Below are 25,249 nucleotides of genomic sequence, written 5' to 3'. Positions count from 1 at the left end.
CAATTCGTAAATACGACTTTGCACTATCACTTTCAGAATTATTTCCCCCCCCCCAGCCAACTTTAAAGTACTTGAGCATTTCTATTAGTTATCTTAAAAGTTCTAGGTGTGAACGGACCTTTAATCAACTTGCAAATTGCTTACTCATACAACATTCATATTTTGTGCTGTTCAGGAAAAAGCATAAAAAAATGTTACTTAAAGTGCTTTTTGAGACAAAAATAAACTGTGCTCAAGTATGATTTTCATTACAAAGCTAAAAGAAACAATACAAAAAATGGAAAACAGAACAACAGAAAAGCAGTCAACAAGTCTCAACACATATTGGTCTTTCAATAGCATGATGAACCTTGTGAAGCTCGAGAGAACTAGAGCTCTAATTTAAGGTGTCTCCTTTGAAAATAAATAAACTGAACAACTTCTAGTTTCGATTTTAAGTATATTCCTATAGAAAGACAGTGTAATTGACCTTATTTTCTTTTGGCCACTACTGGGTGTTATGACTTATTATATTACCATTATATTAAAAAGTGAAAAATAACAGTAATAAAGAACAAGGAAGCATGTACAAACTTGAATGATAGTGCAAAGGCTCTATGTATTAATCTAGTAGATCATTTCACATCTCCAGTCATTTCAAGTAGAACACATTTCCTCAAGCTGTATGATTTGAGGTATCATTCATGTCCACTGCAAAAACGGTGCAGGATGAGTTAAGTGCCAAAGTTGAATATTTTTCAAAACCCTATAACCCTAATAATGAGCTTGGTTTAACAAGCACAAAACAAACACCTTTTTTACTCCATCACAGAGGGCTACTCACTTCTACCCCTTCCAAGCCAACAGAAGAAAAAGGCTGAAAACAAAATGACAAAACTGAAAATTCACATTTCACAGTCCTGCTTAACAATAGATTTAATCAGAACATATAAAGGGTCTAAAAGGTAAACCATTATGAGACCAAGAAATGAGCTTGTAATTTATTGGTAGAAAAGGTCAAGGAAAATAATCGTAAAAGCCATGAAAACATAAACTCCACTGACTTTTACCGTATAAATAAATCACTTTTAATCTTGCATAAGCTAAGTGTTTTGTACGTAACTTTCAATTACTTTTGTGCACACGCACATCCTTCAAATTACTCAAGACTCCAGGAAGAGTACAGAGCAAATAACATGTCTCTGCTTATCTGTGTAATCAGCATATGCTGCAGATGAAATTCAAAGTCAAATTTCATACACTTGATTGTTCAGAGGAATAGTTTCACACTTAAAGGTTCAATGCCAGTAACGCATTGGCTGTGCAGAACCAACTCCTATCCAATCCACTCCAAAACAACACAAGAAAGGGGAGGGAAAGAGGCACATTCACAAACACACTCATTCCACTCGCACAAAGAAGAGGTCCAGGGCTGCAGCAGGTTTTAATGCTATTATGGAAGGCCAGAGAATTTGCACACATGGCACAGCGTCCAACACACACACACCCTGCCCTGCTATTACAAAATCTTGGACTCTCTTTAACAGATGTCAATCAACAGTAATAAATAAATGTAATCTTTAGAAGGCTTTGTTGGGCAGGAAGAAAAAAAACCTCCATTACTTTCCTTAAAGGACCAAAGTTCTTGTGTCTGTTGTCTGCTAACAGACTACATTTAGAAATATTTTTAGACCACAGTGGCCACACAAGTAATGCTACATGAACAAGTTTCCAACAAATTGAAAAGAAGGGGAAAAAATAAAGAAGAAAGCAGCATCCTGTAAGTCTCGTTTCTGGAGAAAACTCCTAAGGGTCTTTGGGAAGACTGATGTGAATCAGCATTATCCCACCAAAATCCATCCTGACATCATCTCTTAGCTGTATTGGGATCAGTGTGTTTAAAGGGAGAGTGACAGGGTGTGATATGGTAAGCAGCTTGTTGGTGATGCACAGGGTGTCACGACAGCATAGTAAGAAGTCTTCAGTGCATCGGCCTCTAGACTCCCTCCTCCTCATGCTGGTTGTCTCTATAGATATCTCTGACCAGCAGCACTCGAGTCAGGAGCCTAGCCAGCACGCTATTCTCTAGAGGTGTCGAGCTGAACCACAGCGGACTGTCCGAGGAAGCAGAGACCTCTGGCTTCATGTAAAAAAAATCTGTCCTCTGTCTCACAGACTCTGGGCTGAGGGGAAAGAGAGGAGACAGGTTAAACAACAACACAAACAGCAGTCAGATCCCACAGAGAACTAGAGATACAGCGATATTACAAATCTGGCTGATATAAAAATACAAAATATTTTCCTGTTACGGGAGATAAACTGATATACATTTAAATTAAACCCTAATATCAATATTTTTAAATGCTACAACTATTTTTAGGAATCACAGTATGAAAAAAGGAGATTCATTTTTGAGATTTGCTTAAGATCAAAGTTTTGGGGTAAGATTTTTTAGAATGTAAATTTTTTTTTAAATAAATTAATTTATTCCTGTGATAGCAAAGCTGAATTTTCAGCATCATTACACAAGTTTCAATGTCACATGATCCTTCAGAAATCACTCTAATATGCTGATTTGCAGCTCAAGAAAGATTTCTTGAGTGTTGAAGTGTTGAAAACAGTTTTGCGGCCTCATTTTTTTATTTTTAAACATGATAATTTTTTCAAGATCCTTAAACGAATACAACGAAGTTCAAAGCAACAACAATTTATTTTAAATAGAAAATGGTCACTTTTGATCCTTGCTGAATAAGTGTCTTACTTTTGTTTTGTCTGGCCTATACATTTTTTCAAACAGTTTACATTAATACCACACCAACACAGGAATTCTGACTGCACAGCTGAATCACCGCAGGGTCTCTTTACAGACTATGATGTGTCCTCATATTACAAGTGTCAACACCATATTTCAGAATGTGAACAGCAAATGTTATAATCACTGGACACCGCTTAGTTCAAAACAACTTGAACTAGCTAATCATGGTATTGGGTTGCCCTTATGGGCTGAAATATGTGCCACCAGAAACTGAATTTCAATCATTTATATTTGAATTGCTAAACTTGAATAATTGCATTGAAAAACTGAATTTAAATAACAATTTGAAATTGTATTGTTTAATTTGAATCATTGTATTGAAAAACTGAATCTGAGTTGTATCATTAGAAATTGAATCTATTCGTTTGGAACTGAAGTCCAATAAAATTTGATCCTCACTGAAAATTAAACTATATATCTTCACATTCACTTCTCACAATTCAGATTCAGTTCTCAAATTCAATTTCAAGTTACTGAGACAGATATCCGGGTAGTTGGAGGATGAAGGAAGAGCAATCAAGCGCAGATCGATAGATAACGTTCATTGGCGCACAGGACTCCTCTTGGGCCAATCAGCACCTACGTTTTGGAGCATACTACGTACCCGCCATGAAACAAGGAAGAAATGCTTGCCTTGCCGACAGTGGCGGCGCTAGGGAGGGGCTAGCAGGTGCTTCAGCACCCCCAAGAAAGACCAAAGCACCCCGATAGCACCCCCAAAAATTATGTCTGGAATCAGGGTGTTATATTATATTCAGGGTGTATTCTATGGAAGCCCTGAACCGCATGGTGAAGAAAAAAGAAAACTTATCTTGTTATTTCGAGATATTAAAGACCATATTGCAGGTTAAAAAAAAATCTAAATTAATATATAACCTTGTATGAAAATACCATATGAAAAGGTAATGCAGGATTTAAAATGTTTTAAAACGACATAAGGGCACAAATTTAGTAGATAAAGTGAGCGTTTCTTTGACTGTTGTAAAAAACGTTTTTTTTTTTCAACATCGCGTCATTTTACGTCACCAGAGGGAGGGAGCCTTAGCAGCGCAGATAGGTTTGTATTCAGTACAAGCGGGTAAATTTGCTTTTTTATACTCAGAATGACAATTTGGAATGTAAAGAACAACATATTATACAGTTATTTGTTTTATTAGGAAAATACCATATACATAAAAAGAATTGGGCTTTTTTTCACGTTTTATAAATGACTTCACATTATATGTAAATCTTTTGGAACAAACAAAAACAAAAAAGCAATGAAAACATGTAATGCTTTGAAAGCACTGGATTTTATTCAAAACTTTTTTTGTATTTTTTATTTCCTGGCAGCTAATGTTAATGTGATATTGTGAATATGTACATGTTCTTGTGGCATCGAATTTAAAAAAAAAAGTCAGTAAGAGCGGTCCTGAATCAGTGTTTTCGGTAGTTTTTGTATTTTAATTTATCATCGTCATCATGGTAAATTATTGTGTTTGTGGAGGTTGCAAAAACTCCGGCCTGTCAGGACATCGAGTCAGGTTTCCTAACAAGAAAAGGGACGGTGCTGTCTATCGTGCCTGTGTGCGGTTTGTGCCGGTGAAGAGACAGGATTTCTCTTCCGCATCGGCTTCCAAAAACGCGATCGTGTGTAGCGTACACCAGATCTGGGGAACAAAAACGTGTATATCAGGAATAAAAATATCTATCTGTCTCTCGATGAGAAACCGCTAAGTTATATCACGTAACGTTAGTCTGGACGGATATTAATGAGCATGACATATGCGCCTGTTCAATATAGTTTATTCTGTTATTGGTAAATTCCAACTCCTAGATGACCAATAATAGCTTTGCTATTAACTGATATACGATGGTAATAATCGATATACACCTCACATTTGACCAAACAGAAAGAACTATGCACTATTAACTATTACACTATTAATTAAAACTCACAGTGAACAGCATTAAATATAAAAACACATATGCCTTACCTTTTTTTTGCAGTTTTTATTGCAGTGGTATAATGTTTTGCCGACAGCACTACAGTCCTCATTTTTTATTGCTGCTTCCATTCTCCTGATTGCTATTATTTAATTTCTTCGTTAAAAAAACATCCAGGGAAGATTGAATAGGCCTGTTCTTTTAACGTTTACTCAGTATCTGACAGCTAGGCTAATCAAAAATATGCGCGATTAAGTGATGCAATAAACTGCGGCTGCGTACACTCACTCCACACAAGTTTTTTTATAATAATACTTTTGCAATAATGTGTGTCTCCTCTGACCGTTGTTCTATCTAACATTAATCCTGGCCTGCTCTCTCGGCAGCATAGCAGGCTCATAATTGTAAGGCTGTCGTCCGTGGTCTGTCATACGAGTAAGTCCGAAATGTCATTGCGATCCATTGTTTTCCTGTTGTTTGAATGGTTTGAATCGACCGCTCTCCCGCCCGTTACGTCACGCCCGTCACGCCCATTTTCAGATGCGGAAGTAAAATTCTCTCACAAAAACGACTCCAGAAGCCAATGTAACGTATTTATAAGTATATTTTAACGAAAATCTAATTACTGCATTGTTTTTCTATACATTGACTCGTTGGGTCCTCTAACCTGCAATATGCCCTTTAAGTCGTTATTTCGACATAATAACAGGGGTTTTCCTGCATTTAATTTTTTTTGGCGGCCGTCAAAGCAAATTTTTGTCCCGCCAAAGCCTTTTTTGATCGGTGAGTGATGTAGAATAGAATGACTGCTGTGCTTGACAGGGCGCATAACGAGCAGAGAGAGCGCCCCGGCCGCGCGCGTGCAATCTCACGTCTTCAAACAACACGAGCGCTGTCTTGCTCTCTCCCTTGCGCAAATTAATCAAAATCAATTGAAACGATAGTAAAAGGTCGGAAGACCACAGTTTCACATGGAGCATTTGGAGATTTTTTCTCCTGAATTACCACGGGGTGAATTGTGCTAAAAAAAAACCCGTTGCCTTATCTTCTCTAAAAAGCGTTCCGCCCATTCAGCTGACATAAACCACATTTTATTACACGAAAAAACCTATCCAGTGATTAAATGTTTTCTGTATTGACGCAAATCTTGTGCGATGTCCTAAACTGCCGAGATAATCACACAAGCGTGCCGTGGCTAGACGTCCACTAATGACACGTCCGATACGCAAACGAATGATTCATTAGAACTATTCACTTTAATGAATGGTTAAAACAACTGATCTGTCCAACACTGAACTCACGAAACATCTGAATCGGTGTATAAAAAAAAATAATTAAAAAAATCAGTAACACTTACATTAGTTAACATTTATTATTAATAAACTGCACTTCTACAGCATTGTTAATGTTAATTTCAATATTTAGGCTAGAGAGTAGGCTATGTAGGCCTACTATGTTGTAGCCTTTAAATAAGACCATTTAGTTCCATATTTGTTCAAATATTATGATGTTATTTTTTTTCCATCTATGCTGATTATGAAAACAGCATGAGTAAGATGCGCAATATATCGGGATGGGTCAGACATGATTTTGACCACTTCATTAAGTTGTTTTGTAGAAAGCATTTCTTTAAAGCGAATTTCGTTTTGTATGAATTGTATCTTAATTTTAATCAATTTTTCATCAACCAATTGACTGGATATAATAAATAAGAAGCAAATATAGCAGACAATATGATCATGATATGGAGGCGCGGGCGCGATTGCATTGCACATAACTGAGGCATTAATTTATGATGAGATGTGCTCCACAGACATGAGGAACTATAGAAAGCTTGAAATGTCTTTAAACGAAACAATTTAAAACGAAAAGAAATAGGCTACTCTCTGATTATGTAATCTATTATGTGCATTTATTTTTATAGGTGCAATCACTACGGAGATGGCGATCGTCAACTTCATCTTTGCAGCGACACTGACACAGAAAAACACGTTTATAAAAAAAAAAAACCAATGCACCCATGTCCCCGGATTTACAAATGCACATCTTGATTGTTCCACGCACACATATTATGTCGAAATAACGAGGTATTATGTTGAAATAAGGATTTATTATTATTTATAATGTTAAGGCATAAAAAAAAAATTTTGTTTGGTTCCGGTTTCCGACCGACCCTGTCATTTTATGTGCGACCCAAATTTATTTTATGAGCTTGGAGGAGAAATAATAAAAATTTAATAAATACACAAATAAAAAACTTTGAGGCGAACTATAATTTACGTTTTTGTACAGCACCGTATTTTTATAGCACGCGATGCAAGATGCCTGTTGTCCTCCAGCAAAACAAACGAGGCAGCTACATGGTCGTTCACACATCGTTCGTCAAACTGAACTATAATACATACAGCGGGGGAAATAAGTATTGAACACGTCACTATTTTTCTCAGTAAATATATTTCCAAAGGTGCTACTGACATGAAATTTTCACCAGATGTTGATAACAACACAATGAATCAGTACATACAAAGAAACCAAAACAAATAAGCTCAGAAATTAAGTTATGTGTAATAATGTGAAATGACACAGGGAAAAAGTATTGAACACATGAAGAAAGGGAGGTGCAAAAAGGCATGGAAAGCCAAGACAACAGCTTAAAACTATTAGTAATTAAAAAGCAATCCAACCCCCTGTCCGTGCACATTAATAACAGCTGGTTCAGTCCCAATGGATGGCCTACAAAAAGGTCTCATTGCCAAGGTGTCACACAAGACACATCTCATGATGGGTAAAAGCAAAGAGCTGTCTCAAGACCTTCGCAACCTAATTGTTCCAAAACATAATGATGGCATTGGTTATAGGCACCATTCTAAGCTTCTGAATGTTCCAGTGAGCGCTGTTGGGGCCATAATACGGAAGTGGAAAGACAATCATTTCACCATAAATTTGCCTCGACCACTGCTCCTCGCAAGATTTCTGATAGAGGAGTTAAAAGAATAATCAGAAGAGTTGTCCAAGAGCTAACACCAAGGTGTATGGCGTTTTTAGGGTAATGTGCAGTGCCATTTCTCCTCCAAACATGGTGTGTATTATGGCATCCAAACAATTCAATTTTGCTCTCATGTGACCACACTAAATTCTCCCAGTATTTCCCTGGCTTTTCCAAATGTTGTGCAGCAAACTTTAAACGAGCTTCAACATGCTTTTTTTCTTCAGTAATGGAGTCTTGCGTGGTGAGCGTGCATACGGGCCATGGTGGTGGAGTGCATTACTTACTGTTTTCTTTGAGAACACAGTACCTGCTATCTGCAGGTCTTTTTGAAGCTCTCCACAAGTGATCCTTAGCTCTTGGACAACTCTTCTGATTATTCTTTTAACTCCTCTATCAGAAATCTTGCGAGGAGCAGTGGTTGAGGCAAATTTATGGTGAAATGATTGTCTTTCCACTTCCGTATTATGGCGCCAACAGCGCTCACTGGAACATTCAGAAGCTTAGAATGGTGCCTATAACCAATGCCATCATTATGTGTTGGAACAATTAGGTTGCGAAGGTCTTGAGACAGCTCTTTGCTTTTACCCATCATGAGATGTGTCTTGTGTGACACCTTGGCAATGAGACCTTTTTGTAGGCCATCCGTTGGGACTGAACCAGCTGTTATTAATGTGCACGGACAGGGGGTTGGATTGCTTTTTAATTACTAATAGTTTTAAGCTGTTGTCTTGGCTTTCCATGCCTTTTTGCACCTCCCTTTCTTCATGTGTTCAATACTTTTTCCCTGTGTCATTTCACATTATTACACATAACTTAATTTCTGAGCTTATTTGTTTTGGTTTCTTTGTATGTACTGATTCATTGTGTTGTTATCAACATCTGGTGAAAATTTCATGTCAGTAGCACCTTTGGAAATATATTTACTGAGAAAAATAGTGACGTGTTCAATACTTATTTCCCCCGCTGTATACAAGGCTTTTTTTTTTTTTTTTTGTCATTTAGGACACTTATTCATATACGCACACATACAAATGCATGCATTCATAGGCACACACACACCACATGATGCGTTAAAGAGTAACCTCCATCCGCCTCCCAAGTTTCATTAAAAATCATCCCAATACCCTCTTCTGCTGTCTACCACTTCTTTCGCCATGTATTTGTTTCTTTTATTATTTTATGCAATCCAAAACACTCTAACCTGCCGCGCTTCGTATCTCCAGAGCCCGTCTAACTTGTGGATAATAAATGTATTAGCCTGCTGACGGTGAGGTTGCGCTGTTGACGCTCGCGCAGCCTCTCAAGGAGAAATCTACACACATGAGCACACACACATACACACACACTCAGTTAACATACTGCCTATAAAAAATCTAAATGTGGAGTTTCTATATTTTAACATGTGTTAAGCAGCCTCAATTATTTTTCCTGAATACCATATCACGATTGAAAATGTGACATTAATTTCCTACAACAGTTCAATAAACAGTTAAAATTAAGTCACTTACATTTTAGATGCAATATTGGCTGTTTTTTTTCTGTTTCTGCAGCGAAAATAGTTCCAAACAAAAATCACAGCAGAACCACGGCGCATCTCACAGGAACACTCAACCTGTTTTCATTACTGAATGATTCAGCATTTTGACCGAATCGGTTGAGTCAAAGATTCAATGACCCATTCATTAACATCTGTCTCATTCTTGAATGAATCAACCGTTTAAACGAATCGTTTGAATTAATGAATCAATGACTCACTCATTAATACGGCCGCCTGCCGCCACCTATTGGCAGTTTAGTGTTATGTTTATAAGTAGCCTAGGATACTTCTTTCCGATGTTTCTTATTTGTACATTTAAATCAATTTCATAACATTATTTTATGCAATTGTAATTTTTCAGTGTAAATTATTTAATTTGATCAGCCCTACCTAGGGTAACAGTATGCTTCATCTTTCATTTTAAATTCCTAAATTTGATCAATAAATTCAATTATTTATAAGACGACACTATAGGGCATTTAATAAGATTGGGGGAGGGGATGCCCTTCAAAGGTGCAGATATTACAATATGCCAATTTAAATATCAAAGCTGATTGAACACTGATGAGAATATTGCTTCAGAATAAAAAAATAAAATAAAATAAAATCCGGACAAGCAACTTTTTTGATGTGAATGACAGATTTACTTGTTCGGAGGGCAAGCACATGAAAAGGCTTAAAGGAACACTCCGACTTTTTGGGACTTTAGCCTATTCACCCTATCCCCCAGAGTTAGATAAGTCCATACATACCTTTTTCATCTCCGTGCGTGCTATAAGTCTGTTTGACGCACCCACCGCTAGCCTAGCTTAGCACAAAGACTGGATGTAAATGGTTGCAGCTAGCATTACTGCTCCAAATAAGTGACAAAATAATGGAAACATTTTCCTATTTACATGTTGTGATTTGTATAGTCACGGAGTGTAAAAATAACAAGGTCATATGAGACACAGACATATTTTAACCGTATAAATACTGGGAACTATATTCTCTGAAGGCGAAGCACTGCTACTCGGGCGGAGTGATAACCGCAGCACCTGAGACGCGCTCTCTGCTCCTCACCACGGCTCGTCTCAGGTGCTGCGGTTATCACTCCGCCCGAGTAGCAGTGCTTCGCCTTCAGAGAATATAGTTCCCAGTATTTATACGGTTAAAATATGTCTGTGTCTCATGTGACTTTGTTTTTTGTACACTCTGTGACTATACAAATCACAACATGTAAATAGGAAAATGTTTGCGTTATTTTGTCACTTATTTGGATTAGTATGCTAGCTGCAACCATTTACATCCAGTCTTTGTGCTAAGCTAGGCTAGCGGTGGGTGCTTCAAACAGACTTATAGCACGCACGGAGATGAAAAAGGTATGTATGGACTTATCTAACTCTGGGGGATAAGGTGAATAGGCTAAAGTCCCAAAAAGTCAAGAGTGTTCCTTTAAGGTCGAGCCCTGAATAATTTCCTACCTATCCCTTGCTGCCACTGAAAAAAAAGAAAAAAAACCCTACCGACCCATGACCTCAACTGACAACAAACCGGAACCAAACTTTTTTTTTTTATGCCTAAGAATATTTGATTGAATGCAGAATGTTGTGCTTGTTCAATTTAATACAAATAAAACTTTAATTGTGATAATTAAAATAATTGAATATTAAATATTGAGTGGTAACTTTCTCATTTAAATAACAGTGTATATATATATATATATATATATATATATATATATATATATATATATATATATATATATATATTAGGGGTGTAACGATACACAAACCTGACGGTTCGGTTCGTCCCACGGTTTTGAGGTCTCGGTTCGGTTCGGTTCGGTTCATTTCGGTGGGGTGGGGGGGTTTAGAAAGCTAAAATTGCTTTTATTTTTTATTAAACAGTGCTTTAATGAACAAATTGTGTCCTTGTCTTTAAATTAATTCAATTACAAGTAAACGTTTCTCAAGGATAACAAAATTATCTGCTAAGCTGTAAACTACAGCCCTTACTTGCACATTACTACATTAAAGCTTAACAACAGAGCCTAGACTTTTAGGCTAAATGATAATAATCAACACTCAAATAACAAATTGTATGAAAACATGTAAACTGCACATAAGGCAATTTTTGCATTAACATGTTTTTACTCTAATTTGTTATTGTTATATAATAATTTACACAGTTGCTGTTATTTTCATGACAACTATTTAAAACATACATTAAATAATCAAGATATCATAAACAGGTTAAGTAAAATATTATATATAGGCTAATATATAGCATTTATTTAGTGAAAGAGTAAGCAAACCAGCAAGCTGTGGACACTGAATGACTTGCCTGAGGTAAATATAAAGCTATGTGAAAAACTAAGCGTTTTATTGACGTATTTCCGCTGTTGAAACACTGATTGAGTGTTTACACGAGTTATGATGCCTTTCAGTAAGTATACCGTATCTTTCAACATACCTTCGGGTGTCCATTCATGTTTATTCTGTAACTGAGGAAGAGATGATCGCGCTCCGCGCTGCCGCATGCATACAGTGATATCTGTCACGCCACATCTAAGAGCGCCAAAACGGCATTTATTGTTTGCATTTCGTGATCAAATAGACATAATTTGAAAGATTACAGCTTGCTTATTATCAAAAGTAACAAAACACTGAGCTTATTGCGATTATATGTGGTTAATGGTGGTTAGGCAACAGCCCTGTATTCGTTGTGTACACAACACATGAGGTGCAATGAGCCGGTGCTGGGCGGGGCAGCAGGGGGCGGGGCGTGTTCGGTTCGGCATGAGAGTATCGCGATACGTATCGTGGGTGGTGTATCGCGGTTTTTCGGTTCGGTTCAAATATCGTTACACCCCTAATATATATATATATATATAGTTGCGCAGGTCCCCGTCAATGATCTAGCACCCCCGACAGCAAGGCAAGCATTTCTTCCTTGTTTCATGGCGGGTACGTAGTATGCTCCAAAACGTAGGTGCTGATTGGCCCAAGAGGAGTCCTGTGCGCAAATGAACGCTATCTATTGATCTGCGCTCGATTGCTCTTCCTTCATCCTCCAACTACCTACAACATGTCTGTCTCAGTAACTTGAAATTGAATTTGAGAACTGAATCTGAATTGTGAGAAGTGAATGTGAAGATATATAGAGAGTTTAATTTTCAGTGAGGATCAAATTTTATTGGACTTCAGTTCCAAACGAAAAAATTCAATTTCAAATGATACAATTCAGATTCAGTTTTTGAATAAATTCAATTTCAAATGATACAATTCATGCAATGATTCAAATTGAACAATACAATTTCAAATTATGTTATTCAAATTCAGTTTTTCAACGCAATTATTCAAGTTTAGCAATTCAAATTCAAATATAAATGATTGAAATTCAGTTTCTGGTGGCACATATTTCAGCCCATATGCCCTTTCCCACCAAAATAGAGCTTGTGCTCGTCCAAAGGATCTGCACACCAACAAATAAACTGTTATGTGAGACTCACCACTTCGAAAGGTAAAGCTCATAGAGTCGGCACTCGTGTTTCTTAACAGGACAGTGAGCAGATCCTCCTGAACCACTGTCCGCCTCAAAGTTTGAGTCACAATCATCTTTACGCCTCCTCTTACTTCCTGATTGCTCTATGGAAAAAGAGACAGGTTTCAGCATCAGTTACAAAACAGACAAAATTTCAGCAAACAGCTCAAACCAAAAAGAGTGAAAATAAAAATAATCTGTTGCAGAATAACAGCAATACTAATGAAAATATATATGTAAAAAGTAACTTTTAAATGCTTTAGATTTTAAACGCATTTAATTTTGCTATGGATTAGTGCTTCAGAGGAACACACCGTGCTGCTCCTGTGAGATGGAGGGGATGCGTATACAGACGGTGGTCTCATGGCTGTGCGGTTTGGAACTGCTAGGGCCGTAGATGTTTCCAAACGAGAGGCGTAAGTGCTGTTCAGTGGTGCGAAGACCAAAGTATTTGGTGTTGAGATAGAGGAGGGATCTCAATAGGACGGAGGGTGTCTGCTCCCCGAGCTGACCGCTGCTCCACAGATACCGCTCTTCCACACGACCCCACCGAGAACCTCAATACAAAACCACTCACATAACACTGGAACAACAATGATCATGACAGCTCATGCAAACTATGTTATTGTATTTCTAATCAGCAATAATATTACACAACATTCAAAATCAGGTAAAAGGAAAGACTCAATTTACTGAGCGCTTCTTGTGTGCGAAATGTCCTCATAGTTGGATTGAGTCAACAGCACTTTTCAGAATGTGAACAGCAATAGTTATAATCATTGGACATCTCAAAATGACAGTCATATTAGAATGATATCTTCACACTTACCATCAGGAAGGACACAGGGTTGCCAGTCTTTGAGGAGCTTGTTCAGTTCTTCCCCAAACATGTGGTACTGTGGGTCACTAAAGAGGTCATCTGTCCTTCCCTTGTCCTGCAAATACTACAAAACACCCACAAAATGTGATAACACAAACATGACAGCACATTACAAGACAAATGCCTTTAATAAAAAGTGACTGGGTCAGTTTCCAATGAGCAGTGTCATGTGTCCTCATAGCAAAAGCATCAACATCATGTTTCTGGATGTGAACAGCAAATGATATAATCACTGGACACCACTTAACCCAGGAGTGCTCAAGCCTAGACCTAGTTTCCTGCAGTGTTTAAATTCAAACACAACTTAACTACTTGATCATGGTCTCTTTATTTCTCCTTTTCAATTGATGGGAACTTTTGATTTTGAACTAGGAGTATGACTTGTAATTTTATTCAGGATTGTCTCATCACAAGATGGCTTTGAAGTTTGGGTGTCTCCACAGAAATTCACTTTAAAAAAAGGTCCACTTTTGTTTGTGTTTCTGACAAAATCGTGAATGTGTTATATCACCCCTTCATTTTTGTTTTCTTTATGCATAGTAAATTACCTTTTTTTGACAAATTATATAAAGCAATTTTGATAGTCTTCCATTGATTTCTATGGGTGATTTTTGGGGATGGCAATTATCTGCTTATTAATATCAGACAACTTTAATATCGGGGAATCCTTACTTTGATCTAAAGACAAGAAGGTGTGATACAAAAATTAATAAAAGTATAACCAAATTCAAGCATAATGACACTTGTATATCTGCAAATAAAATAGCAAAGGCTACAATTGGATTTTTTTATTTATTTAAATAAATATTTATTATTTTTTAATTTTAAAATTTATTTTTTAATTTATTTATTTAATAAAATAGCAAAGGCTACAATTGGATTTTTTATTTATTTAATTAATTTATTATTAATCTTGTACACCTTAAAGACAAGAAGGTGTGATACAAAAATTAATAAAAGTATAACCAAATTCAAGCATAATGACACTTGTATATCTGCAAATAAAATAGCAAAGGCTACAATTGGATTTTTTTATTTATTTAATTAATTTATTATTAATCAACACCCCAATTTATTATTAATCAACACCAACACAATAATCTTGTACACCCTTACTCTGGAAAAAAAACCTGCATCTATGCATTTTTATTTATGCATATTATTGTATTTCCATAAGCACATCGTAACGTTCATTTATATCAAATGCAGAGGTTTACTGAAATGCAAAATTTAAAATTTGATCCACTGCCCTTTTTAACAAGAGGCTCTTTTGTCTAATACATTAAACAACAAACCTGATTCAACTCACCAGCTCATTAGTAAAGACTGCAAGACTTAAATTGGGTGTTTGAGAAGCACTGGTCTAATGATCCTCTTTTACAGCTTTAATGGGCAACAAGCATGTGCAAGACTCAGGATGTGAACAGTCTCACCTTCTGGATGCTGAGACAGAGGTAAAGGAGGCTGTCTGGAGTATAGCGCTCCCCGTTGGGACGACACACCTCTTTGACGAAGCAAGATAAAGACTGATTCAGCTCTGCTGGGCTCAGGGACAGGAGACTATCTTTTAAACCAACTGCCCATGAGAAACAAAACAAATTACCTTGAGCAACATCAGTACAGCATAGAGAGACATTTTAAGATTATCTTTAGGACTTTGTAAGACACTTGTTTACAGGAACATGGCAAGAGTATGATTCTACAATCAATTCATATGTATCGAAAAAAGTGCCCTCATAACTCAAAGTGATCAACAAAATGGTTTCAGAATGTGAACAGCAGTGAAGTTATAATCATTGAGCACATTTAAACCAAACAAAAGTTTATGAAAATTTCCCTGGGACTAGGGATGCAAATTATCGATTAATTCATTAATCGTTAGTTGATCGACCGATTAACGATTAACTGATAAGAGGCTATTTTCATGAGAATGTAAATTTCGCACGGTATCAATAGTGTCTTTAACATAAAAAGCAAAATATTGCTTATATACTTAATAAAAATGCATGTTATATTGCTCAAGTGATGTTTTATTGTAACAGTTGGGATACGGTACAGATAACGGCATTTATGTAGTTTAACAAAATAAATTATGCACAGAAAATTTAAATACATACAAAATAATTGTGCACTGGCTCATCTGTTGCATGTGAAACATTAAGCGACATAAAATACATTTTAAATAAAAATCTATATGGGTAGGCTTAGCCTACACTATATTAGGCCTACATATAATAATCTAAACTACTGGTATGAAAAACGTCAAACATTAGCAGCAGCACGTACTTGGTCTGAATCCCCCTTGGTCTGAGAAAGGTAAAAGTAAAATTACTAGACCTGGAAACTTCAAATATAGAACTGATATAGAACACAACTTAAATCATCCCTGAGGAAGGGCAGAGTTTCCCATACGTTCATTTATTTGTGGCGGCCTGCCACAATATCAAGGCTGATCGCAACACATTGATTTTCGTTTTTTTTTTTTTTACTAAGCCTATTTAAAATCGTATTTGATTGCAGAGCGCCGTATTGCATTCGCGCAGCACTACCTCTCGCGCTCTCACTCCCTCATGGAACACCGCTGCACAAATCTGTCCAACACAGCGCTGCCACTGTTAAAGTTTGAGACCCAGCTTTAAAAAAAGTTATTAGCCAGCATGCAAGGAGCCTAGCTAATAAGGAGAGCTAAGCTATTGTTAGAATACAGCTGGATTTTCGAGGTTAGCAAGCTGTATATAGCTGGTAGTCCACTCCGTTTTGACCGCCTCATGTTTGGTTTCTTTTTTGCCGCCTCAAGTTTGTGTCGGGTCTCTCACGTGAGAATCTCGTGTCACGTTCGCAATGTTCAATTAGCCGACAATTAATTTAATTGAGTAAATTCTTGTCGACAATTAATCGATAATCGATTAACCGTTTACATCCCTACCTGGGACCAGCTGGCATTACAATCTACAAATCAAGCATCAAACTGAATGAACTAAGCACAGATCAATTATGACGAATACCTTCTTTCTGGCTCTCCTTTCCTTTGGATTGACTGGACGGTGAGGCTTCAGATGTTGCCCATCTCCTCCATGCGTTTAAGCCGTATCTGGAGCTCAAGAGGAAAGAGGTTTCTGCTGCTGAGGACTCTACTGTTGGTGACGAGGATAAAGACTCTTCCTCTACTGCCCGCCTCTTCTGACCCTGCAGCAAAAGTAGGTCAGAAACATTAGCATATACACAGTTATTGTTAACAATCGGCCCCCTCTGTGACTATGAGCCTCATATAAAACTTCAGCAATCACGACACATCAGCATGTGAACAGCAAATGGTTTTCTAATCACAGGACAGCACTGGATTGTGATGTTATTGGGCTGGATGCGTTCATTACCCTCCTCCTGGTTCTGGGCCGAGGCATCTTCTCTTTCTCCTCAGCCAGGACTGGAGGCAACGAGAAGAGCATGTCTGTATCTAGACGCTCAACCAGGATGGGTTCTGTCGCTGGAACAGACCAGAGCAACATGTCTTTACTACATACAATTTTGCGATTTGGAAACAGTGAAAACATATTCAGAGAGATTAACAGAAGAAAATACTTCAAGGTAGACATCACGATGGGTAAAAAGGGAAATGTTCCCTCCAAACATTAAAAAAAATAATATGCAAATCTTTTACAATAACAATCGTGTTCATTTGGTGGTACAGTACCAAGGGGCAGGTCCTTCTCCAGGTCCAAATCTGGTTCATACTTGTCATCTTCCTCCTCCTCCTCTTCTGAGCTACCACTACCATTTTCATGTTTTACACTTTCCTTCTTCACTTCTCCACTGCTCTTTTCACATTTGATGCCTACAAAAAAAAGGTGTTTTTGGTTGATTCTACACAATGGGTTCAAGAAGACACAATAGACATGCAGAGTCATTTTAACAAGAAACACAGGTGCAGTGTGAATGGAGAGAAAAGACAGGTTTATAAAGAAGTAGGGATGCACCGAAATTTCATCCAGCGAAAACGATTGAGCGAAAATTAAATATTCATTTTTTTAGCAGAAAAAAAAAAGGCAAGGCAGAAAACACGAGCCGAAAATATATGCCGCCCCGCCCCTCAGTGTTCATCGTTCAGGTTTCACTCTCGCACAGCATTTTTTGTAACTTTGCGAGTGGCACCACTTCCAAAGATGCACAACTTCAAAGCGACTCTGTCAAGCAGGTAAGTCATGGTCCAAGCAAATGCTCCACTCATGTACCGCTCACGCTCACCAGAAAAGCAAAGTCTGCTCAAATAACATGCTGACATGAAATCTCTGTAGTAGACTTGTTTCTCTTTGCATTAGCCCTTTACTGTGCTGTAATAGACGTGCTGGGAAACGCTGGGAAAATTACGCTACAATCTCGTTCACTGTTCAGCTCCCCCCTATCTGCTCACATGCTCTGATAATAATAGCTTTGTAGGACTATACTTTATTTTGATATTTGGTCAAAAAATTAATCTTAAATCTGATTCTGTTAACTGCAGTGGCATATGGCCAACAGCACGACAGAGTCTGCAAATGCATGTTCCTCACCAAATGAATGAGAAGGGTTTTTAAATCTAAATAAAGGGCATGCGTGCTTGTCAGAATGTGTACGCTCTTTCTGGAACAAAGCACTGAAAACGGTAACTAAACCCTATGAATTCGTAACGATTAAATAAAATAGTGTTCACATGTTATTTAATATGACAGTCCCAATCATAGTTATTTTTTGTCGTGCATTGCTGTTTGAGCTGCGGGCGCTGAATGAACACTGGTAAACTGGAGAACTTTGCTAGGGCGTTATTTAACTCAAAGAAACGCATCCTAAATGAGAAATCAGATATATACAAAATAAACATAATATTACAAGTTATATCTGCACAAAATGACGTGAATGCACATGTGAACTTGAACTAAGTTATGTGCCATTCAGAATGACTCATGTTGTGGACGCGCTCTTCCTGGAGCAACGCGATAAAACACAGCAACGAAACCCAAATAATTCACAATTTTTTTAATTACAATATTGTTCTCTTTATAATGTTATGTAACATGACAGTCTCAATCATAGTATTAGTGTAATACTGGTATTAGTCGTGCATGGCCATTTGAGCAGCGCACACTGAAGCTGATCAACGCACACTACAGCATTAATTCTTAACCAAATGCATCATAAAGCCCTACACAAAATAAACACAATAGTACAACTTACATTTGCACAAAACAAAAGGCTGTGAATGCACATGCAAACTTATAGTCATGATGAAGGTGTAAAATGGTCCCAAACATAACTCTGGCGCGCTCGCTTTACATGTTTCACGGTTGAGCAGCACGCGCATGAACCTGCTTAATCGCCAATCAATACATTTTATCGATTAAAATTAGGGATGCACGATATAGGAATTTGGCCGATATTCGATATGCCGATATTTTCAAACTAATTTTGCCCGATGCCGATACCGATACCGATATATTTGTATTTTTTTTTAAGTGCAAAAAAAGCTTATTAAAGCTTCTATTAATGTTCTCAGTCAAGAGCAGTGTGTGATTTCCTCTGTGTTTTGTTGTTTTATTAACATTAACGGGATAGTTCTCCCAAAAATTTAAATTGTCATCATTTACTCTCTCAAGTTTCTTTCTTCTGTTGAAATTATAAAAGTTATTTGGAAGAATGTGGCTAACCAAACAGTTGCTGTACTTTAGTGACTTCCATAGTATATTTAAGCACAAGAAAGAAATGAATCCAGGTTTGAAACAACATTAGATAGACAGAATTTTTATTTCTGGGTGCAGTATCTCTTTAAAGACGAGCGGCAGAATATTATTACTGTCTCTTTAAGAACTGCACGCGAGGGACGCGACGCGTCTAATATACACGCATTTGACACGCAGATTTTCTCTGTTTGCTTTCACTTTAGACATAACCAACTTTATGTAAACCTTGTGTGTATTTGACAGTATCAGCGCAATAAGACTCGAAAGATAAGTTAGTCCAGTATGCAGGCGCTGTGACAGGCTTTAGTTCCTGTGAGCGTCGGGTGTACGCGCTCAGAAAAGCGGATGTTAGAACAGCGCATCAGCACGCGAATGACATGTTTAACCAGCAAGACTTTGACGCACATGCAAACAATGAACTTTTGTGAATTGCGGTGTCCCGTGAGTGTAACTCTACCTCTGCGTTTACATGTGATGTGATGTGAATGTACGTCGCGTTGTACAGTATGTTGAGATGAAGGCGCCAGAATTGAACTGATAGAATGCACGATACTATGATTTTTCTTCAAAAGCAGATCGTGGAGACATTTTAATCGTCCATGATCAAAAACCGTGAGACGCACACTCCTAGTTGGAAGTTTAAGTTGCTGGCGCTCATGCTTTGTTCACGGTCGTCACATGCGCATAGGAAACACGCCACCCTATCGGCAAGACTCATCGGCAGAAATATTCATATCGGCCGATGCCGATGATGGTCATTTTAGCTTTTATCGGCCGATACCGATGTTGTCCCGATATCATCGTGCATCCCTAATTAAAATGTATTATCGACAATTAATCAATCGTCGATTAATTGTTAAAGGTATAGCGGAGGATTTTCTTTTTCCGGGTGGGTAGCCTATACTATTGGTCCACCTAAGTGTCAATCATTCTGGTGATATGTTTACGTAAGGCCGTCGTACGTGCTCGTCCCTATGTAGTTTTCGCTTTCTGCGCATGCGCACTTTCAGGTGTATTATGTGTGATGAGTTACGGTTTCAGCCATTCCTTTAAAAATGGCTGAGGGTCGAAAGAGAAAAAATGTATACAAAGTGTATGATAAGAAGAGAAAGGCCGCAGAATATAGAAACAAGACCAGAGTGATTTTGGGTGAATATTTCACACGCTGGCGTGCGCTAAAAGCACAGGTTGGGCTTCCCACTGATGCCGCAGTCGCGAAGATTCTACTAGACAGGTAAAGTTTGTCATGCTATTTGGAGAAATCCATTTAAAATCACTGCTAGTAAAAGTTTAATAGGCGTTCCCTCTCGGGAGCAAATAGAGTGTTGCGCATGTGCATTTTTAAAAAATTGGAGAGGGCGGGTCTTCTCTAAAATTCGGAAAGATCCTCCGCTATACCTTTAACATCCCTAGTTTTAATATATTTTTTGTCCAATTTTGGTGTTACTTGTATTGGTGTGTTGACTTGTATTTATTCGGCCAGAATTATGATTTCGGCACATCCCTATAAAGAAGGGATTGTGGGATTGCTACTGGAGCAGAAGTGGTGAGGGTGTCAAAAAGCTGAGAAATGAGAATCTGTGTGAGGTAAAAGCAGTGACTTGCAGAATCTTGCTTCCATCTGTCAAAGGTGGATGGCTCCTAACAGGTACATACTTGAGCATTTTGGTTTCTCATCTTCTTCATGTGCAATCACTTCAGCCATCGCTATTAGATCAGCTTCAAGGGGGTCAGAGGGAACTTTGGCTTTGAGCTCATTGATGGTCTTCACAATCTGCTCAGCGTTCTGCAGCGTGGTTGGTAGAAACACTGGCACAGGCACCTGAAAGCACCAGAACGAGCCAGAGATCAATAAGGGTCATCTCCATGAAGTAAGAACTGTTGATAAGATATCTTTTAAACCACTCACATTTGAATAAAATAGATTAAAAAAATAAATAAATTGTGAAGAAACTAAATTCAATATAGATATATCATATTTTATATATCATAATAAAACAAAAGAATTTAAGTACAACAAAGCATTTTCACAAATGGACTTTGTCATCACACCTCAATTGACATTGTTCAGATGTTTTATTTCAAGACATTTGTCAGGTTTTTGTCCTTAAAATGCTCTTGTGTGTAGGACTAATTTCTAACGCATCTCATTGGTATGCAGACTAATGTAGTTATCAGAGATAGAGATTCATTGATTAAAGCAGCAGCGTCTCTACCAATAGCAAAGCTGTAAGTTTAACTGCTTCAAGAACAGCAACATTACCACCTTGCTACTGAGAAACGTGTGCGCGTATGTGTCTACTGTATGTGTTTGTATGGGAGAGAGAGCGTTTCCCATAGGTAATATGTCATTTCATGGAAATAGTTGTCATTTCTATTAGAGATGCACTGATCGACTGGCCGATTTTCCACATGCTTGGCCCGGATCGGTCTCACGTCTTTCCAAATTCGATCCGGCCCGTTTTGTTACCAACGGCGCAAGCAATAACGTCACAGCCACGCTCACACTCACAGCCACATGTAAACATGTCGTTGGCTTGGAAGTTCTTTACTGTGAGTAAAGACGACACCAAGTTTGCCATTTTAATACTTTAAGACCAAAATAAACCATGCTGCTGCTGTCATGTAATAAAAAAGAAAAAAAAGAAAATCACTCTCTGCTCTTGACTGAATAACTTTTGTAACTTTACTTGTAAGGATTAATCTGCATTTCATTTTTATAATGAAACATGAAATAATAATGGGCTTAACTAACATACGGCTAAGTACTACACGCTACCAATCCCGTATGTGGAAACAATGGTATAATTGTCTTCTGGTAGAACAACAATTATTTTGTTTGTTTTTATGTGTAGGTATGCATGTATGCATGTGCGTTTATGGTGTATTCATGTATTGTTGTGGGTAAGATTTGGACCTTGAGTCTGTAATAAAAGTTTTGATAATTTGATTTGATAATGAAGACTATCCAGTGTTATTTTACATTTGATTACTTCAATTTCTGGAGTTTTTCTTACCTGAATATAGTCTACTGTTAGACCCACCTGAAAAACTTAAAGCCGTGTTTTTCATATCTCTCTTTATACTATTGCATTTATTTGTGCTGTTTATTTGCAATTTGTTTATTACTGACTTTGTGTTTTTTTTATAAAAATTAAAAATTTTAATTGAAGAAAAGTAGATTTTTGTTTGTATATGCCGCCAATTATAGTTCTTAGAAAGAAATCTGCAAAAATCAGTATTGGCAGGTTACACTTAAAAATATAATTATATATAATAAAAATAAAAAATTGCAATCGGTGCACCTCTAATTTTTAGCCTATTGTTTGTTTTAGATTTATTTTATATAGATTTATTTTGTGGGTTTTGGTTCTTTTGCTGTTTTGTTTTGCTGCTAATTTGGCGAAGGATACAGATCTGTAATGCGGACAAAAACTGCCTGAAACTTTTTACTTTAGCTGTGCGTTTACCGGAAAATAATTGCTTAAAACGCTAATAAACTGTAAGACTGGTTGAAGAGATAAACCACTGGTCTATGAGACAAAAGACCTTGGCAAATTAACATTTGAACGCTCACACACACACTTCTTCCCCGCATCCCCCACTCTTGCAGAGATCACCCAAACTCACATAAGAATCTATATGGTTTTAATTTGAACAACAATCATACAGTTTATACATGTGTTTAGTATTATTTGAAATGTCTACAAGTGCGACTGGTACAAGTGTCCTATTTCCAAATAAGTAAAACAAAAGGTAATAATAAGGTTTTTAGATAACATACACACAAAGGAGGGTGGATGGGTAAACCCTCCTGCTCTCAGAAGGTGTGAACTCAATGCTAATTTCCACAGTGAACACAGTAAATTTACACTGTGAACTCATGTTTACATATGAAATGAGGTCTGGCTATATAATGAAATGCAGCGGAAGGATCAGGGCCTTTTCTGTATCTCAGATCAGCCCGTGAATGCTGAGGATCGCCGAGACTCAGCATTCATGCATTTCATAATGTCGGGTAAAAGATTTTCCTCTGTTCTAGAACATTTGATGGTTTGCATTGATTATCTTTCAATTGATTATGAAATTGTAATTATACATTTACCTGACATAATAAATTGTTATACTTGATTATTCTAACAGACTGACTTTATTTTCATTAGAGTTAAAAGGAATAGTCAAATATTCACTTATATTTAATGATGCACAGATATCATTGAAAAACCTTTTCATTTATGGAGTCAGATGAAATAACGAGTTAATACATAAGATAAAATGTATTGCATTTAATTAAAAATCCCTTTGCCATGAGAAAAGACGGAACACGTGTGAGACCTTTACCTCTAATCGAGTACCGCCATTGGATCGAATTAGACAGCCTTACAAAACCAATCAAAGACTAAGCAATTAACAGCCCATAGTATAAATATATTTATATACGTACTGCAATTGAAAACAATATGATGCCTTTCAGTCTGTGAGGAAACACTTACCGGTACAGGTATTGCAATAGGAGTGGGTGTGGCCTGAGCATAGAGGTTCATGGGTATTGGGATGTAAACAGGAACAGGGATTGGAACAGGAACATACTCCTTTCCTGAGCACTCCAGGCCTGCCTCATCTGAGGGGAAGCAGAGACAGAAGCACATAACCCTCGTTCTTTTCCAGAAATTTTATGCATTTGTATCGTCACAGAACAGAAGGTGCTCACCTGTCTGCAGCGGTTTGCTCTGCATGTGGGGTTTGCAGTAGGTGGCCTTGGTCATGGTGAGGGGCTTACAGAGCACAGCTTTATTCTTCACATCCTTCAGGACCCCTCCCCCCGCATACGATACAGGCCCCTGAGTAAACGACTGTAAGAGTCACAATAAGAATGGACTACAGTGAATCGAAACGACTACTCTATGTGCCAATCTGTAGTTTCTTGTTTAAGAATGATTCAGTCAAAACTGACAGCACCCTCACCATCTTAGATGCTTGGGTTGGTCCTCCAAACACTGTAAATGGACCAAAGGATTTCATTTTAAACACGACAGAATGATTTAAATGTGCATATTTCCAGATGTGGGGTTTTATATAATACCTAAAGCTGTGTTTTCCGGGCCTTTCTGTGTGGCCATGTCAGGCTCGTTCTGCTGGCAGTAGAAGCGCAGGAGACACTGCTGGTCACAGAAATGCTTCATCTCTGCACGCCACTGCACAGACTCTGTCAGGTTCCCCTGTACCTTACAGCAGTCGCAGCGCGCCGCCTAGTGGACACAACAGAGAAATACATATTTCAAATTACTGCAGCACAGATTTGGGTCAAAGATGATTACTATAATTTCCAACAGAAATTTTTCTGAAAGTAAGAAAGTAAAGAAAGATCTCCGATATCAACAGATTCCATAAAAATGCAATACCTCATAATAGTCCTACATTTACTGTGTATTTTAATCTGGAAGCCTTTTTTTTTTTTTTTCAAATGTCAGTTCAATGCAATATGTCAGTCCCGTACAATCCCCTGTGTTCAGTGAACAAGCAGAATTATCAGGACTTGGTCACATGATCTTAAAGCCAGGAATGATCAAATCAGTGTACCTTGTAGTACCAGTCGTCAAACTTTTTAGCACACGTCTCGCTGCAGAAGTCCCTGCTGACTCCGTCTATCTGTTTGGTGACAGATTTCTTACACATCTGGGTGCAATGGTTGCAAGTGACACACTTCAGGCCCAGACGCCTGGTGAAATCCTGCTTGAACAGTAACTTACAGCCTGCAGAAGGGATAAAAATTCAGCCAGATAGATCACATCTGTCATTATGAATACATTTTGTAAATAATTTAAAATAATACATCAAATTCATTAGAACACAGTCCTCATATCCTAAAGATAAAAATCACAGCAAG

At 37.6% G+C, this 25,249-nt stretch overlaps 1 protein-coding gene across 1 annotated transcript in view; it reads right to left on the bottom strand.

The window, feature by feature from the left end:
- Window positions 1-968: 968 nt before the first annotated feature.
- zmym2 (zinc finger, MYM-type 2) overlaps window positions 969-25,249 on the bottom strand; it is a 46,970-nt gene continuing 22,689 nt past the window's right edge. Inside the window, exons 9-22 of the mRNA XM_056241148.1 lie at window positions 24,943-25,115; window positions 24,446-24,611; window positions 24,328-24,359; window positions 24,074-24,215; window positions 23,856-23,983; window positions 21,019-21,184; window positions 17,343-17,483; window positions 17,026-17,135; window positions 16,657-16,837; window positions 15,085-15,227; window positions 13,601-13,715; window positions 13,086-13,328; window positions 12,740-12,875; window positions 969-2,162 (exon numbers count right to left, since the gene is read on the bottom strand). Coding sequence (XP_056097123.1) covers window positions 1,976-2,162; window positions 12,740-12,875; window positions 13,086-13,328; window positions 13,601-13,715; window positions 15,085-15,227; window positions 16,657-16,837; window positions 17,026-17,135; window positions 17,343-17,483; window positions 21,019-21,184; window positions 23,856-23,983; window positions 24,074-24,215; window positions 24,328-24,359; window positions 24,446-24,611; window positions 24,943-25,115 — 2,063 coding nt within the window. The 3' untranslated portion in view covers window positions 969-1,975. The remainder of the gene's footprint in view (window positions 2,163-12,739; window positions 12,876-13,085; window positions 13,329-13,600; window positions 13,716-15,084; window positions 15,228-16,656; window positions 16,838-17,025; window positions 17,136-17,342; window positions 17,484-21,018; window positions 21,185-23,855; window positions 23,984-24,073; window positions 24,216-24,327; window positions 24,360-24,445; window positions 24,612-24,942; window positions 25,116-25,249) is intronic.

Source organism: Rhinichthys klamathensis, unplaced genomic scaffold (genome assembly GCF_029890125.1).
Source record: "Rhinichthys klamathensis goyatoka isolate OS25496 unplaced genomic scaffold, OSU_Roscu_1.1 h1tg000021l_1, whole genome shotgun sequence".
Taxonomy (NCBI): domain Eukaryota; kingdom Metazoa; phylum Chordata; class Actinopteri; order Cypriniformes; family Leuciscidae; genus Rhinichthys; species Rhinichthys klamathensis.
The sequence above is the reverse complement of the archived record's forward strand: the minus strand, read 5'-3'. Positions and strand labels throughout refer to the sequence as shown.